Genomic DNA, 14,791 nt, shown 5'->3' on the forward strand with positions numbered 1-14,791 from the left:
TATAAATAAATTGTTTTATATAATGACTTGCTTTAAAGTTTAAAACGTTAAAGTCAAGTATCATGCTTCAATTTTGTTCTAAACAGAAACATTCATTTTGAACCTGTTCCAGTCATGATAAAACTTGCCATGTTCGACAATATGTTAAAATTCCTTTTGTTCATAATAAACTCTACACATCTTTCCGGTTCAAAATGATATTAATATGCAATCGATGCGTCCGATTAATCTCGAAAGACAAGAATACTTCCAGTAGGGGCAGATGCGCGTGTAATTTGAGGCAAGAGTTGCAAAATCCATAATTACACCTGTCCTGAATTGGTCCAGTGGCAAGGAGCGTTCCAGGACGACTGGAAACTATACTTAGATAAGCGGGAAACACCTGGAAGTCCCAAATGGTCACCTAGTTAGTACTGACAAGATTAAACGTTGCTTAATTTCGGTGATCCAACGGGAACCGGTGTGTAATTATGCCGTATACATTTGGCGTGTAGTAAATAAAGAAAGCCACTAACGCGCAAAATATGAATTATGGTTGCTGATAAAACCTTATTCAGAAAATTCATTATAAACTGAATTGTATTTGATTAGATAATGAAGAGCATATCTTATTAGAAAGGATGTGAAAAGTCAGCATCGTTTCAATTTTATCCTGGTCGGATTGAAAAATATCAAAACAACTCGCTGTCGATTAACTTATAAAAGTAATACGCTGTATTCAAAAATCCTTCAAATGAATAGTTTGGTTTAAAATAGAGAGGATTTTCCTACCTATGTGTTTTTCAACAACGCCACAAAGCTTTATAAGTTATTTAATCCTGTTTTCCTTACGTCAGCTATCACGAGTATACGTCGACATTCTATAGTTTATCTACAATCATATTTAAGGACTTTACAGACACTCTGGTGTACTGAAATTAAAATGAATATATGCAGTAACCTTTAGTAACTTTTTTTTCGAATCAAATATAAGTTTACCTTTCCAAAATAGCCTATACTTTTTTTTATTTCTTGCTATATAAATTTAATATGGATTCTCGTATTGTATATCTTTTATTACATTTTCACCCAAAAAAGGCACATTGCCACTTTGGTGTAGGGGGCTACTATCAGGGGTAACATCTACTGGGGCACTATGTAGGGATTTGGGCAGCAAGGTATCTGTTCACGTTACACTTGAACTTCTGCACGTCAGTAAAGTTGGGGAAGCAGGGACCCGGGATGGAATTCCAAAGTCTAGCGGTTCTAGGGAAGAAACTACTGGAATAGAAAGATCTTTTACATCTAGAGATCTCTACTGTGTATGGGTGAGATTTAGCTTACTGTCGGGTTTGTCGAGGATGTTTAAGTCGTGGGGGCACAAGTGATTGCAGTTCGTCAGAGCATTCTCCATTAAAATACTTGTAGAACAGGCAGAGTGATGCAACATTTCGTCGATGGGACAGAGGCTGAAACTTAGATGCCAGTTCAGGGCCTATCAGATTGGCGACTCTCTTTTGAACCTTGTCTAGGAGCGAGAGACTAGTAGCAGATGCGCCAGCCCAAATATGACAGCAATACACCATACATGGGCGAATGGTGGCGTTATAGAGGTACAGGATACTTTCGGGTGTTAGTGATTTTCAAGCACGTTAGAGAGACTACCTTTTTTGCAGCGGCCCTGGCAATGCTTTCAATGTAATTGCTCCAACTCATGTTTCCTGTGAACGTTAGGCCAAGGTGGTTGAAAGATTTACTCTCAGATAAAGTGTCGTAGGCCATTGCTGTTGGTGGTAGAGAAGATTTCTTGTATTTATTGAAGTAAACTAGTTTAGTCTTGGCGGCATTGAACGTGGCCATCCATTTTTGTCCCCATTCCACTATAGATCGGAGGTCATCCTCTAGTTTTTCTGCCATTTCTTTGGATGTGTGTTAATTTGTTTTCCTGCCATGCCTGTTATAGAGTGTGGTGTCATCAGCATATATACCCATCTCAGAGGCAATTTTGTCGGGGAGGTCATTTATGAATATTAGGAACAACAGAGGTCCAAAGATAGACCCTTGGGGCATTCCCGCATGTATATCATATTGTTTAGATGTACGACCGTCTAGGACAACCTGGATTTTTCTCTTATCTAAGAAAGATTTAATTATGTTAAGTATTCTACCAGTGATACCGTATGATCTAATTTTCCTGAGGAGACCCTCATGCCATACTCTGTCAAAAGCCTTAGATATATCTAGAGCTACCGCTCTACCCTCCCCGGCTTTGTTCAGCGAGTGATATATACGTTCAGAGATTACAGTGAGGATTCTTCTGTGTAACGGGCTTGTCTAAATCCATATTGTTTGTCAGTCAGAAGTTTAGCATCTGTAAGGTGACGGACTAGAGCATGGTTAATTAAGGTCTCAAATATTTTGGCAAAAAGTGGGAGGAGGCTAATGGGGCGATAATTTAATGGGTCCATTCTTTCTCCAGAATTCTTGAATACTGGTACCACAAAAGCAGTTTTTCAACAGCCCGGAAAGCAAGATTCATTAAGACATTTGATGTATAGTTTGGAGAGAACTGGAGCTACTTCAGCTGAGCACTTTTTTAATAGCACAGCTAGGATGAGGTTAGGTCCACATGCCTTTGAAGTTTCAGGGTTTTTTTTATGATAGCATGCACCTGAGCAGGGGTAATTTTCAGAACGTCTAGCGTGGCGTCTGTCCGCATAGGAAAGTCAGGTAGGGGGTGGTTGAGAGGGTTCAGTGTAGAGTTTGAGGCAAAGCGACTGGCAAGCATGTTAGCACTCTCGGTTGCTGAGCAAACAACCTCGTGATTGTTGGTTAGTTGGGGAATTGTTGATTGCCCATTATTTACTACACTGTTGTAGATTTTCCAGAAGTCACGAGTTCCTAATTTTTGTGCTTCGATGCGTTTTTTAGTGGTTTCAGTAAATTCACTTTTAGCTGTCGCTATTTCTTTCTTAACGTTATTTCTAGCTTCTATATACTTCTGTCTGTTTGAACTGGACGTATGTCGGTTAAGGCTGCGGTATGCATGCTGCCTTTGAGCAATGGCAGTTGCGCAAGTCGAAATAAACCATTGAGGGATGGGGTTTGCTATAAAATTTCCGCATGGGGACATGTGCTTCTATTGCAGTTTTGAACAATTCAGTGGTCTTATTAGCACACTGTTCAGCAGGAAGAGAAAAAATATTTTCCCATGGGGCATCTCTGATAAGGCATAAATTTTGTTGCTTCATTATGTAGTATCTGTTCTGAGTCTACATTAAACTCTTCTGTCCTCGTTCAGTGGAGGAGAAAACCTTAATGACTGAGAATTGTTTTATTTTTTGTTCCTATCCGGAGTGCCTATTTTGGGGGAGCTGAATGTTTCCCTCATTAAAAGCGCACCTTGTGTCTTACTTTGTTCTCGTGGGGAGCTGTGTAAATAGGAAAATGCACATCATTATGTTATAAATATAAACAAAAATCAAGACATGTCAATCGTATTATAAACGAAATATTCTCGTCTTGATAGAACAAAACTGTATATTACATACAGAAAAAAGTAACAAATTCAGAAATAAAACACTGGGTTCCGTGCTTCCTAGTGTAATTAATAGTGACAGAATCCTCATTTAGGATGTTATTAGCGAGAAGAGAAAAAGGCACGAAACGGATGTTAAAGGGGATTAAAATCCAGCTCCCAATAATGTTCAACATATTCTATCAGATCGAGCCAATCGATGAGATAAGACATTTTAATCTTTAAAAATTCATGACCTTTTGGCATCGAAGTTTAAAGAGAAACCTTAGTGCAGAACAACGTTTGTTTTTTTTTCTTTTCATCGGAACTGAACATAAATGTGTTATTATTTTGTCACTAGATATAAGCATTAAAGAACGTAAACGATTTTGAGTATTGGGAACGCTTAAAAATAAGTTTAAAATGTGTCATTTTACATAACAGAAGCACATATTCGTATATTCCAATTAGGGATATTGTATAAACAAGAAATATACTAGGATAAACAACAGGTTTTGGATAAATCCTGTTACTCGAATCACAAATGAATATTTTGTCCAGATTTGAAAATAATTACCTTTTCATGTAGGCATTAGTCGGTTTATACAATCTATCTTTGATGTATGTCCGTGTGTGGCAGCAATGATAAACTGAGATATTGTATGAGGAGAGATTAAAATGTGAGAGAATATTTTATAATTGGTTATAACAATATTAATTAATAACATGTAAACGAATATACAATACTATTAGTTTCTTCCTATAATAATTCAAGACATTTGATGAAGCTAACAATTTTTTGCGCGATATATGCAAATTATCTCTGGAATTAAACCCTTAAAAGCTTATAATTGATGGAGCTAAGATAACGGTATTGGTCAAAGATCAAGTCATCGAGAATTCTGTAAATAAAATTGAATCTGTGCTTCGAAATCATGTCTCAAGGTTGTCCAAAGTGTTTTCAAAAACTAGAAAGTTGATAATTATGAAAAACAAGCAGTACCCGCTAGCCGATGTTGCTCGGTTGAATCGTTGCCTCCCTCGAAAAAAAATTAAAGTAAAGTAACCCCAACCTCCTCGTGTTACGAACATCTTTCGGAATAGACAGCCCAAGTCGTCATTGTAAGAAAGACTATCGAAGTGAATTGCCCCAACTTCCCCTTCTCAAGAATGGGTGGAGAGAGGTGGTGTAGTTAGGATATTGAGCAAGCCCCAGCCGTAGAACAATAGCAGCGAGTGTAAATATTAAAAATAAAATAGATGCAGGTGTTTGTTGGAGGGGGAAGCTGGTGGAGTTTAATCAACTATATAATGTGTATAGTTTAATAGGTGTTGATGCATTATTTTTTTTTTATTTCGGACTATTATTCTCATCTTTATTGGTTGTTGTTTTCATCTTTAATGGTTGTTGTTTTTCGCAACGTTTCGGCCAACTATTCCTCTGACCTTCGTCAGGTGGTAACCGCGACGGATAGGAACTTCGAATCTCCTAACTGAATTCTCAGCAGTCAGAGGCATCCGTAGTTGTTGTCGTATCACCATGTTTTGGCCAAGTAAACCTCTGGCACGCTTTGGGTAGGATTGAAACCGCTATCTTCAGACAATGTCCATCTGGAACCGTAGAAATTCAACGTCTCTATCAACTGCGACGAAGGCCAGAGGAATAGTTGGCCGAAACGTCGTGAAAAACCACACCCAGATGAAAACAACAACTAATAAAGATGAGAATAATAGTCCGAAATAAAAATAAATTAATATATATAATGCTCATCTCAAAAATGAATTCCAATTAAGGAATAATATATATATATATATATATATATATATATAGGTGTTTCCGCAGTTTAAGTAACCATTGTTTCGTTTAACATTTTTAAAAATTCTGTGTTTACATTATATCGGAGAGGTTGGTTGGTGTCAGCGAGCATAATAAAAAGAAGAATAATTGAAACTGTGGTAATGTTGATTGATTACGTACCGGCCTCCGCGACAAAAATTACTTCGTCTCAAAGTTGTATTAAGAAGCAGAAATCTATTTAAGAACGAAAACATGAAATCCTATCGAAAGGAAATGAAATGAAACTAGTTCGGTATTTTTTTATTATTATTATTTTATATTTTGTTGTCTGCATTTCTTTTTTTTTTTAATACTGCAGCACTTGGTGTCAATTATTTCAATTTTCATCGCAACGAAAATGAAATGAGAAAAATAATTTGTAATAAAATAAATTATTTGCATTTAAAATAATGAAAAATATGAATTCACTATTTTGGTGAGTTCTTTTTAGAGAAGCAAAAAAAAAATGTGACAAAGGCAATTTACTCCTCTACCTACGTGGATATTAATTTTTTTAATGCTTTTATTCGTTCCAACAATGGCCACCACTTATAACATTTATAATCTTATACAATGTAACAGTTACCTTGATTAGTATCCGGGAGATTACTTATTTGCAGAAAATTCCAATGCTATACTCGTTTTCAACGTAGCCGAAAAGCTGTAGATGTCGTCATGAACAAGGAAAAAATAATTAGGAAACCAAATAAGATTTTACAACTATTTTTGTCTGTTGGTCGATTTGTTTTGGTTTACCATATTTAACAAATTGCCCCTATGCAAATTACTAGCTCCGCCAAATAAACGTAGCCATGAAGTTGATGCTCACTTTACGTTTAATTGATATAGAAAAGTGATTCCTTATTTGACCAAATTATATTTTTATCATATCTTAACTACTGTTTCATTACTGTAATTTTAAACGTTATTTTGAAATGTAGAATAGTAATAAGATTACTGACTGCACCGTTACCCAAACAATGAAACAAAAATAAACAAATTAAATAAACCCCAAAATAAAAAAAGCAAAACGCAAAAAAAAAACAAAAAAAAACCAATACAGGTTTGTCGTTTCATTTCGCTAATTGTAAAAATGAAGGAAAAGAACAAAAAAAAAGACACTGTTTCGTTCACTCGTTTCGGTAGCCTCTATCTCTCTCTCTCTCTCTCTCTCTCTCTCTCTCTCTCTCTCTCTCTATCTATCTATCTATCTATCTCTTTCTTTGCTCTCTCTCTTTCATCCTCTTTCTCTCTCTTTCTCCCTTTCTTTCTCTATCTCTACCTTTCTTCTATCTCTCTCTTACTTCTCCCTCTCTTTCTCTATATCTCTTTCCTCGCTCTCTTTCTTTATATCTCTCTCTTTCTCTCTCTCTCTTTCTTCTCTCTCTCTCTTTCTTTCTCTCTCTGTCTTTCTCTCTCTCTTTCTCTATCTCTCTTTCTTTCTCTCTCTTTCTTTCTCTATCTCTCTCCTCTCTCTTTCCTCTCTCTCTTTCTTCTCTCTCTTTCTCTCTCTCTCTTTCTCTCTCTCTTTCTTCTCTATCTCTTTCTTATCTCTCTTTCTTTCTCTCTCTTTCTTCTCTCTCTATCTTTCTTTCTCTCTCTCTTTCTCTGTCCCTTTCTTCTTCTCTCTCTCTCTCTCTCTCTCGTATATATATCGCTCGTTTTCGCTAGTTCCGGTAACATCTCTCTCTTCCTCTCTCTCCTTGTATCGTTCGTTTTCCCTCGTTTCACACACACAGACAAAGTTGCATTTATATAATTGTAAAGATAATTTTTAGCATAACTTTTTGTTTCAGTATCAATTCAAGCTAATTCACCTAAGTCATATGGATATATATATATATATATATATATATATATATATATATATATGTATATATTAAATCACAACTTTATAATATATATTGAATCGATATAGCATTAAATCTATAATAATATATACGAAATCTGCAAATATTAAAATATTACATTCAAGCGTATTTTACGACGTCACTGCTATAAAATAGTTTTGCAGCTTTAACAAAAGAGTTACAATAATATCAGAGCGTCTCCATTTACACTGAATATCTAGAGAATTCCAATATCAATATATTACATATGAATGAGTTTCTACAGGTCCCGTTAGTAATTTATTATTATTATTATTATTATTATTATTATTATTATTATTATTATTATTATGTACTAACCTAAAAATCCAAACATACATCATTATGACTAATCGCATACTGTCAAATACGGATTTTTTTTTCTCCAGAGTCTAAATGACAACAAGTTTCTCCAGATTGTCATGACACTTAGCTTTTAATCAGAAATCATTTCGTTTTAATTGATAACTGTTTCCCAGTGTCTAAGAGATTTAAGCCACAATCAAACCTACAAGTGTTTCACTACTCCTCATACTCGTTCAGCTTAGGGTGATGTCATTTCCTTATATCTTTCAATGCACATTTTCGGTTTACGAGACAGACGCACGTATATGTACTTTCACGTTTTATCATTCTCAATTAACGGTCTTTCGTTATCTAACGTACCCTAAATATATTTAATATTATATATATATATATATATATATATATATAGAGAGAGAGAGAGAGAGAGACACACACACACACACATGTATGTATGTATGTATGTATGTATGTATGTATGTATGTATGTGTCAGGTCATGTCATATGCTACTGGTACCATGAAACCCAGTACTACTTTCCTCATGGTCGGGTCACTGGCGACTTAACTGGTTCCCTCACCAGATTTGTTTTGTGAGGAGGGTAACTAGTCTCCCTGAAGGATTAAAAACAAGACCTTCCAAAAGGCGAATGATCGCTTTTTCCTGGCCAACGGCTAACTAGCACTGTGTGTGTTTGTGTGTATATCTGTGTTTGTTGAGATGGAGAGGGCTCCCGTAAACCATGATGAACCGTTCTAGGAGAATTAAATCTCTGATTTAACAAAAAAAACATAAAGTGGGAGATCAGTACCCACATTAAGCTGATCTGCAGTTTAACTTGTTGCTGGCTATCTTGCTCTTGCTTGTTGCTGGATCTCAGCATTTTGAATCGAGAGAGAGAGAGACTTTGCTGACGTACAAAGCTAAGACTCTGTAACATAATCTCTGTATATATACATCTTCAGGCATCTGTCTATAAAAATGGTCCTGTGGCAATTGAAAAGTTGTGACGTGTGAAGGCTTGAAATGCTGGACACATGTAATAATTGATCTCATAGACCGTCGTTAGTGTCATGTTTGCTTGAGAGTGCGAATTCATCAGTAGTACTAAAAAAAAGAAGTCATTTTTGGGCTCATGGACTGACAAGACGTTGCAATCATCATGTATGTATGTATGTATGTATGCTGTACTTGTGGATAATTGCACCAAATCCAGGGGTAATTGCGCCAAGTAAAAAAAAAAAAGAAATATACTCTTTTTATGCCTAGTTGCCATAAGAGTTGGCGCAATTACCCCGAACTTTGCGCAATTATCCCAAAGCACGCATATATATATATACATATATATATATAACTACTTCATTTATTCACATAAATTTAATATACGAAAGTATAGATTTATGCGTAAACTTTAATTATTTACTTCAAAAGTGCTCAATACGTAGGTAGAGCTAGTTAGTAATTTATAAAATATATATGGCGATTAAGCTACACTGAATATTCTGCGTTTCATCCAACTATAGGATTCGTCCGGCTTATGCGCCTGACGAATCCTATAGTTGGATGAAACGCAGAATATTCAGTGTAGCTTAATCGCCATATATATTTTATAAATTACTACATATATATATATATATATATATATATATATATATATATATATATATATATATGCGTGTGTGTGTTTGTACAAAAATATACATGCTTATAAAGTATATATTCAATATTATTTTTCTAAATTGCACAAAGAGTTAAACTCCATGCAATTGATTTACTTTTCAGAGTATATACGTCGATAGTAAAGATTCCAGAGGCAGAGATATACTAACTTTACATTAATATTGTTGCTGATATATTGTATCAACCACGTGTTTCATTGAATGGTAGAAATTTAGTAAACACAGATTCGGAGATATATATGCTGCTTGCAAAAATATACAGATAATTGATGGTCAAAGGGATTTAGGAACTATTAAAAATAAAAACTACAAAATTCTTACTTATCATAATACATATTGGAACCTTCCAGAGATTAAAAACATCTTTAAATAAAGTCACATGAGAACACTAAATTCAAATGAATTGTGATCGTATATTTCCAAATTTTTGTATTTATGTTTTAAAAGAAATCAAGAAGACAAACAAATGTACCGTATATAATCTTTTTTAATCATATTGGCTTCACCATTATGGATACCACGATTAAAGAGATTACAAAATAAAAAACTATCAGAAAATTTACCCCTGCTTACGAAAAATCTCATGCGATCGAGAAAACTATATTGAATAAAAACAAAATGATCATTATTTTAATATATTTTTTATTTGCAAATACAATCATTATGTATGTATATTTTTATTTGACTCACCAGCACCAAAATAAACGTATGGTAATTTAGTGTTGTACTATTCAAATTGATATTAATTTTACCAGTCTCGATGTTAAAAGAAAACCAAATTATACAGCTTGATTCACAAGAAATTATCGGCATTAAACCTTCTATTCACATTTCTAATAATTATAAATCCTTTAATGAATATCAGTAAGATTTTATTCTCTTTTGATTTTAAGTTTTATTTCTTTTAACCCCAGGAAACAAAATCTCCGAGGAAATTTTTTCCGAGGAATGTACATATGTTTTTATAGATTTGTTTGATCAATGTCTACCATACAATAAAACGCGTGTAAGACGCAGCGTATCAGCAATAAGACGATATGAAAGTGACATAAATACATCGGACTTTAGAATGTTTACTATCTATGTATCTGTCTATCTTTCTTTTCTCTTCCTCTCTTTCTCTTCCTTTCTCGCTCCCTCTCTCTTTATATGTATATATATATGCATACATACATACATACACACATATATATACACACACACACACACATATATATATATATATATATATATATATATATATATATATATATATATATATAGTTTTTGAAGATTTTTAATCTTGAAAACCGTACAAAGATACGTTATTTATTTTATCATTCGTCGGAAATGTTTTTGGTAGTTCGTAATTGAATCTCTTGCAGTCGGATAATAATACCGCTTTCTCGAATTCACAATGGTTCCAAATTGTCAAGAATTATCCGCTGTTTACCATGAGAAACTGTTTCGAAGATTTAACAACAAAAGATTATATCAAATCATGGCTCCCCAGTAGTGATGATCCAACAACACCTCCCTTAAACAAAAGAGCATAAAAAGTTGGATGTAGTTTTTTGCTCAAGACAAATTAGTTTAACCTATTCGTGTTATCATAAAAATGTCTCTTTTCCTGTGTCAATTCTTTATACAAAGCTGCTGTACATATATAGTGCAGATAAATCTTTAATACTACTTATCACCTTCCTTCTTTTTTATTAATACTTATATATTTACATTATTTTTTACTTATGTTATCTTTATATTTATTAGATTTTGAATGTATATAAATTAAAAATATTATAAATATATACACGATATTTTCATACATTACACATTTTAAGTATATATATATATTTATGTATGTCTGTGTGATGTATCACTGGTATTATCACAAGTGATTAAACTACCGTGTATACTGTGCTTTAAACACACATACACACACTCCATATGTATATATGTGTATTTATATATATATATGTGTATGTATATATATATATATATATATATATATATATATATATATATATATATATATATATATATATATATATATATATATACGCGTTTGGAAAGTTGGATAAGCGTTTGTGGAGTTGTCACGGGATCTCGCTGCCAAAAAAGATAAAGGTTTATGCCGCATGCGTCCTCTCTGCTCTTCTCTATGCCTGTGAAACTTGGACAACATACAGAAAGCATTTGAGACGTCTCAAGCGGTTGCACCAGATGCGTCTACGGCGAATATTATGTGTAGGCTGGCAAATGTATGTCAGTGATGTTGAGGTTCTTGAACGGACCCAATGTCTGAGCATTGAATCTCTCATTATCAAACATAGACTGAGATGGAGTTGTCATATGGTGAGGATGCCTGACAGTCGATTTCCCAAATAACTCCTTTATGGCGAGTTCGCCGATGGGAGACCTCTGACCCAAAAGCCAAAAATGAGATACAAGGATTGTTTGAGGTCCACCTTTAAAAGATGTGAGATGGATGAGAGAACCTGGGAGAGTCTTGCTTTGGATCGTGAACAGTGGATAATTGCCTTGCGGTAGCTGTGGGCAAGTTTGAGGCTGATCGAACCCAGTATGAGCCACTGAAACGTGATGTCTGGAACAGGAAGGTGCAAGAAGCAGTGGATGACTGGGACACCAAATTGGTCTGGAGTGTGAAATGTGCAGGAGATTATGTCTGAGCAGAGATAGGCTGATAAGCCAACAGACTACTCATGAGCACAGTGGGCCACAAACAGTCTTCCGTTATTAGATCTCCCCTTTGTCAACTGCGGGCGGACGTGAAAAACAACAGGTAGTCTAAAGCGGCATTTAATATACATAGAAGTTTCCAACAAGAACGTGCTGCTATTGGCGCACATGTATGCACAATGTGATCCAAAGAATGCCAGAGTTTGGCAGGGCCTCAAAGTCACCTTCCTGCGGCCAATCACTGATTTGGTTTCATGTCTCTGTATATATAGTTTTTATGCGTACTATATCAAGTAATGGCAATATTCGAAAACGAATTTGCTGCCATCATATATGTATATTAATATATATGTATATATATATATGTATATATATGCATATATGTATATATATACATATATATGTATATTTAGTGATATCTGTATATATGTATATCTATTTATGTATATGTATATGTATATGTGTATATGTATATATGTATATATATGCATATATGTATATATATATCTATGTATATATATCTATATACGTCTATATATGTGTATATATATGTATATATATGTATATATGCATATCTATGTGTATATCTATATATCTATGCATATGTATATATCTATATATATTATATCTATATATGTGTGTGCGTTCGGCTTCTTAATCCGACAAGGGGATGTGATGCGTGTAGTGTGTTTGATATAAGTTAGTGTTTAGTTCATTTTTGCATGCCTTCTCGTTTTCAGCTAACACTGCTGGCTAATGTCGCGGTGAAAAGGGAGCAGCTATGCATAATCTTCCCTGCCAGTACATAGCCTCTCCATCATCAAAACTCCTACAGTGCGTCCACGTTGGCCCACATGGTAACTGAGTGCCCCGAGGCTCCAGGCTAAACTTGTAGAAGATCTCGGAGTAGTAGAGGGCCCCAGAAGTAATGCGTTATGGCCCACCGATGTGTGGACACGCCCAGGCACACTACCACCCGATACCCCCTGTCTTGTGAGTGCCTTTGGTTTGACGAAGACTAGGGGAACCAACCCAAACGCCACTTTATCACAGCAAAATTCTAAGAGATGGAAACTCTGATTTCAAATCCGCCTGCTGCCTTGCAGTTTTCCTTAAAAGGCTATGGAATCCCTCCAGAAAGAAAAGGCGTAGTAGCGGACGCGATAGGTCGACGGTCTACCTCACTTGAGATTACTTTCAGCGAGGAGCTGCAGCCTCCTCTACTGCCAGTCGTCGCGGGTTCGCTCCACTGGACATGAGCATTGGAGGTTCAGAGGGTGTCTATCTGATCCGCAACATATACTACACCTGAACCTCGCAAGCAAGCTAGGAGCCCAGGTGGAAAGTCCTGTGGCAAGAGTGAGGATAACGGTGGCAGGTCTGAGAGCTGGGAGCCACTAGCCCAACCTCTGCGCATATCCGGCCGTGTGTGATAGTCGCAGGTGTACCGGGTGGACGACGATATCCTGAGGCAGCTGCACGGATGACCAAGCAGCCCTGTTCAGGAATAGCACTGCTTGCCCTGGAAGGGGACGCCTCTATAAAAGGTGAGGTAAACAAAGCTCATCCAAAGACCATCTGACTGTCAAACAGTGGGCAGTGAATCTCCAATCTAGCGGTAACAACAGAAGAAATAACAACACTCGAGACTTGAACATCTCTACATGGAACATCAGAACCATGCTTGAAAGGGATTGGGTAACAGAAGAACGGCACTCATAAATCTGGAGCTCTAAAATACAAATATCAACATAGCTACATTGTAGGAGACAAGACTCAGGGGGGAGGGCCAACTGAGAGAAGCAAGAATAACCTATTTCTGGAAGGGCTGTCCTGTTAATCAACCTAAAAGACCTAGAATCGCTTTTGCGATCAGAAATGACCTAACCAGTTGACTCGCAGAGAGCCCCAGAGGAGTATCCGAAAGAATCACCACATCCCATAACTGTAACATCACAATCATCAACGTCTACGCGCCGACAATGACCTATCCAGACGAGAAAAGGGAGGTTTTTTTACTCTCAACTGAAAGACACCATAGCAAACGTCTCTGCAACGGATGAACTAGTTCTCCTTCGTGAATTCAATGCCAGAGTGTGCCATGACTACAATATATGGAGCCCTGTTCTCAGAAAGTTTGGAAAGGGAAATCCCAATTCAAATGAAGAACTGATGTTCTGGTTGTGCACGGAGTTTGAACTGGCAATTACGAACACTTACTTCCAATATTTGGATAACCATTACAACTCATGGGAACATCCCAGGTCAAAGAGACGCCGTGTCCTGGAATATGTTATAACAAGAAGGAAGAATCTCAAAGATGCCAAGAACACAAGAGCTATGCGAGGATCAGATTGCCAAACAGACCACTACCTAATCAAGACTACCTTCAAGTTCTCCATAAAACATGTCTACAGCAGGGCGACAACGAAGCGCAAGAGAAGGCTAGACACATCAAAGGTCGGAAAGAGAAAATGGCAAGATAGAGTACAACTTGCAATCAACTCAGCATTAGAACAAGTCACTGATGATTCTGATTCACCGGAACAAATGTGGGATTATTTCAGCAGGCCTGTATTCTCCTCTGTGGCAGAGGTACTTGGTTACACAAGAAAGCGGAATGCGGACTGGTTCATTGAGAATGACCAAGAGATTATAGATGTAATAAATGAAAGAAACCAAGCATTACAATCAAAGCTAAGCAACCCGACTTAAGCAAACCAGGAGAAGCTGAAACAAGGCAGAAGAAATGCAGAGGCAAGCGGAGAAAAACTATTCTGCAGGTTTCTTCGGGTCAGTGAAGGAAGTGTATGGTCCTATAGCCCAGATGACTTACACCCTTTTATCAGAATATGGAAACACCATACTGACCCAACCAAAAAAGATAATTCAAAGATGGCAAGAGTACTTCAGCACCCTACTGAATGTA

General features: G+C 36.1%; 1 protein-coding gene across 1 annotated transcript; it reads left to right on the forward strand.

Annotated features, from left to right (window-relative positions):
• The first annotated feature begins 14,034 nt into the window (after positions 1 to 14,034).
• On the forward strand, positions 14,035 to 14,577 carry LOC145270714 (uncharacterized). Its single transcript, XM_080126329.1, has one exon. It carries the CDS (start codon positions 14,035 to 14,037, stop codon positions 14,575 to 14,577), a length of 543 nt encoding a protein of 180 aa, XP_079982455.1.
• Positions 14,578 to 14,791: the final 214 nt, after the last annotated feature.

This window comes from Euprymna scolopes, chromosome 4 (genome assembly GCF_053919585.1).
Source record: "Euprymna scolopes isolate OS-2025 chromosome 4, ASM5391958v1, whole genome shotgun sequence".
NCBI lineage: Eukaryota > Metazoa > Mollusca > Cephalopoda > Sepiida > Sepiolidae > Euprymna > Euprymna scolopes.

What these genes read in the sequence shown, in the direction of transcription:
- LOC145270714 (XM_080126329.1), top strand. Translation starts at nt 14,035, where the DNA reads ATGTTCTGGTTGTGCACGGAGTTTGAACTGGCAATTACGAACACTTAC.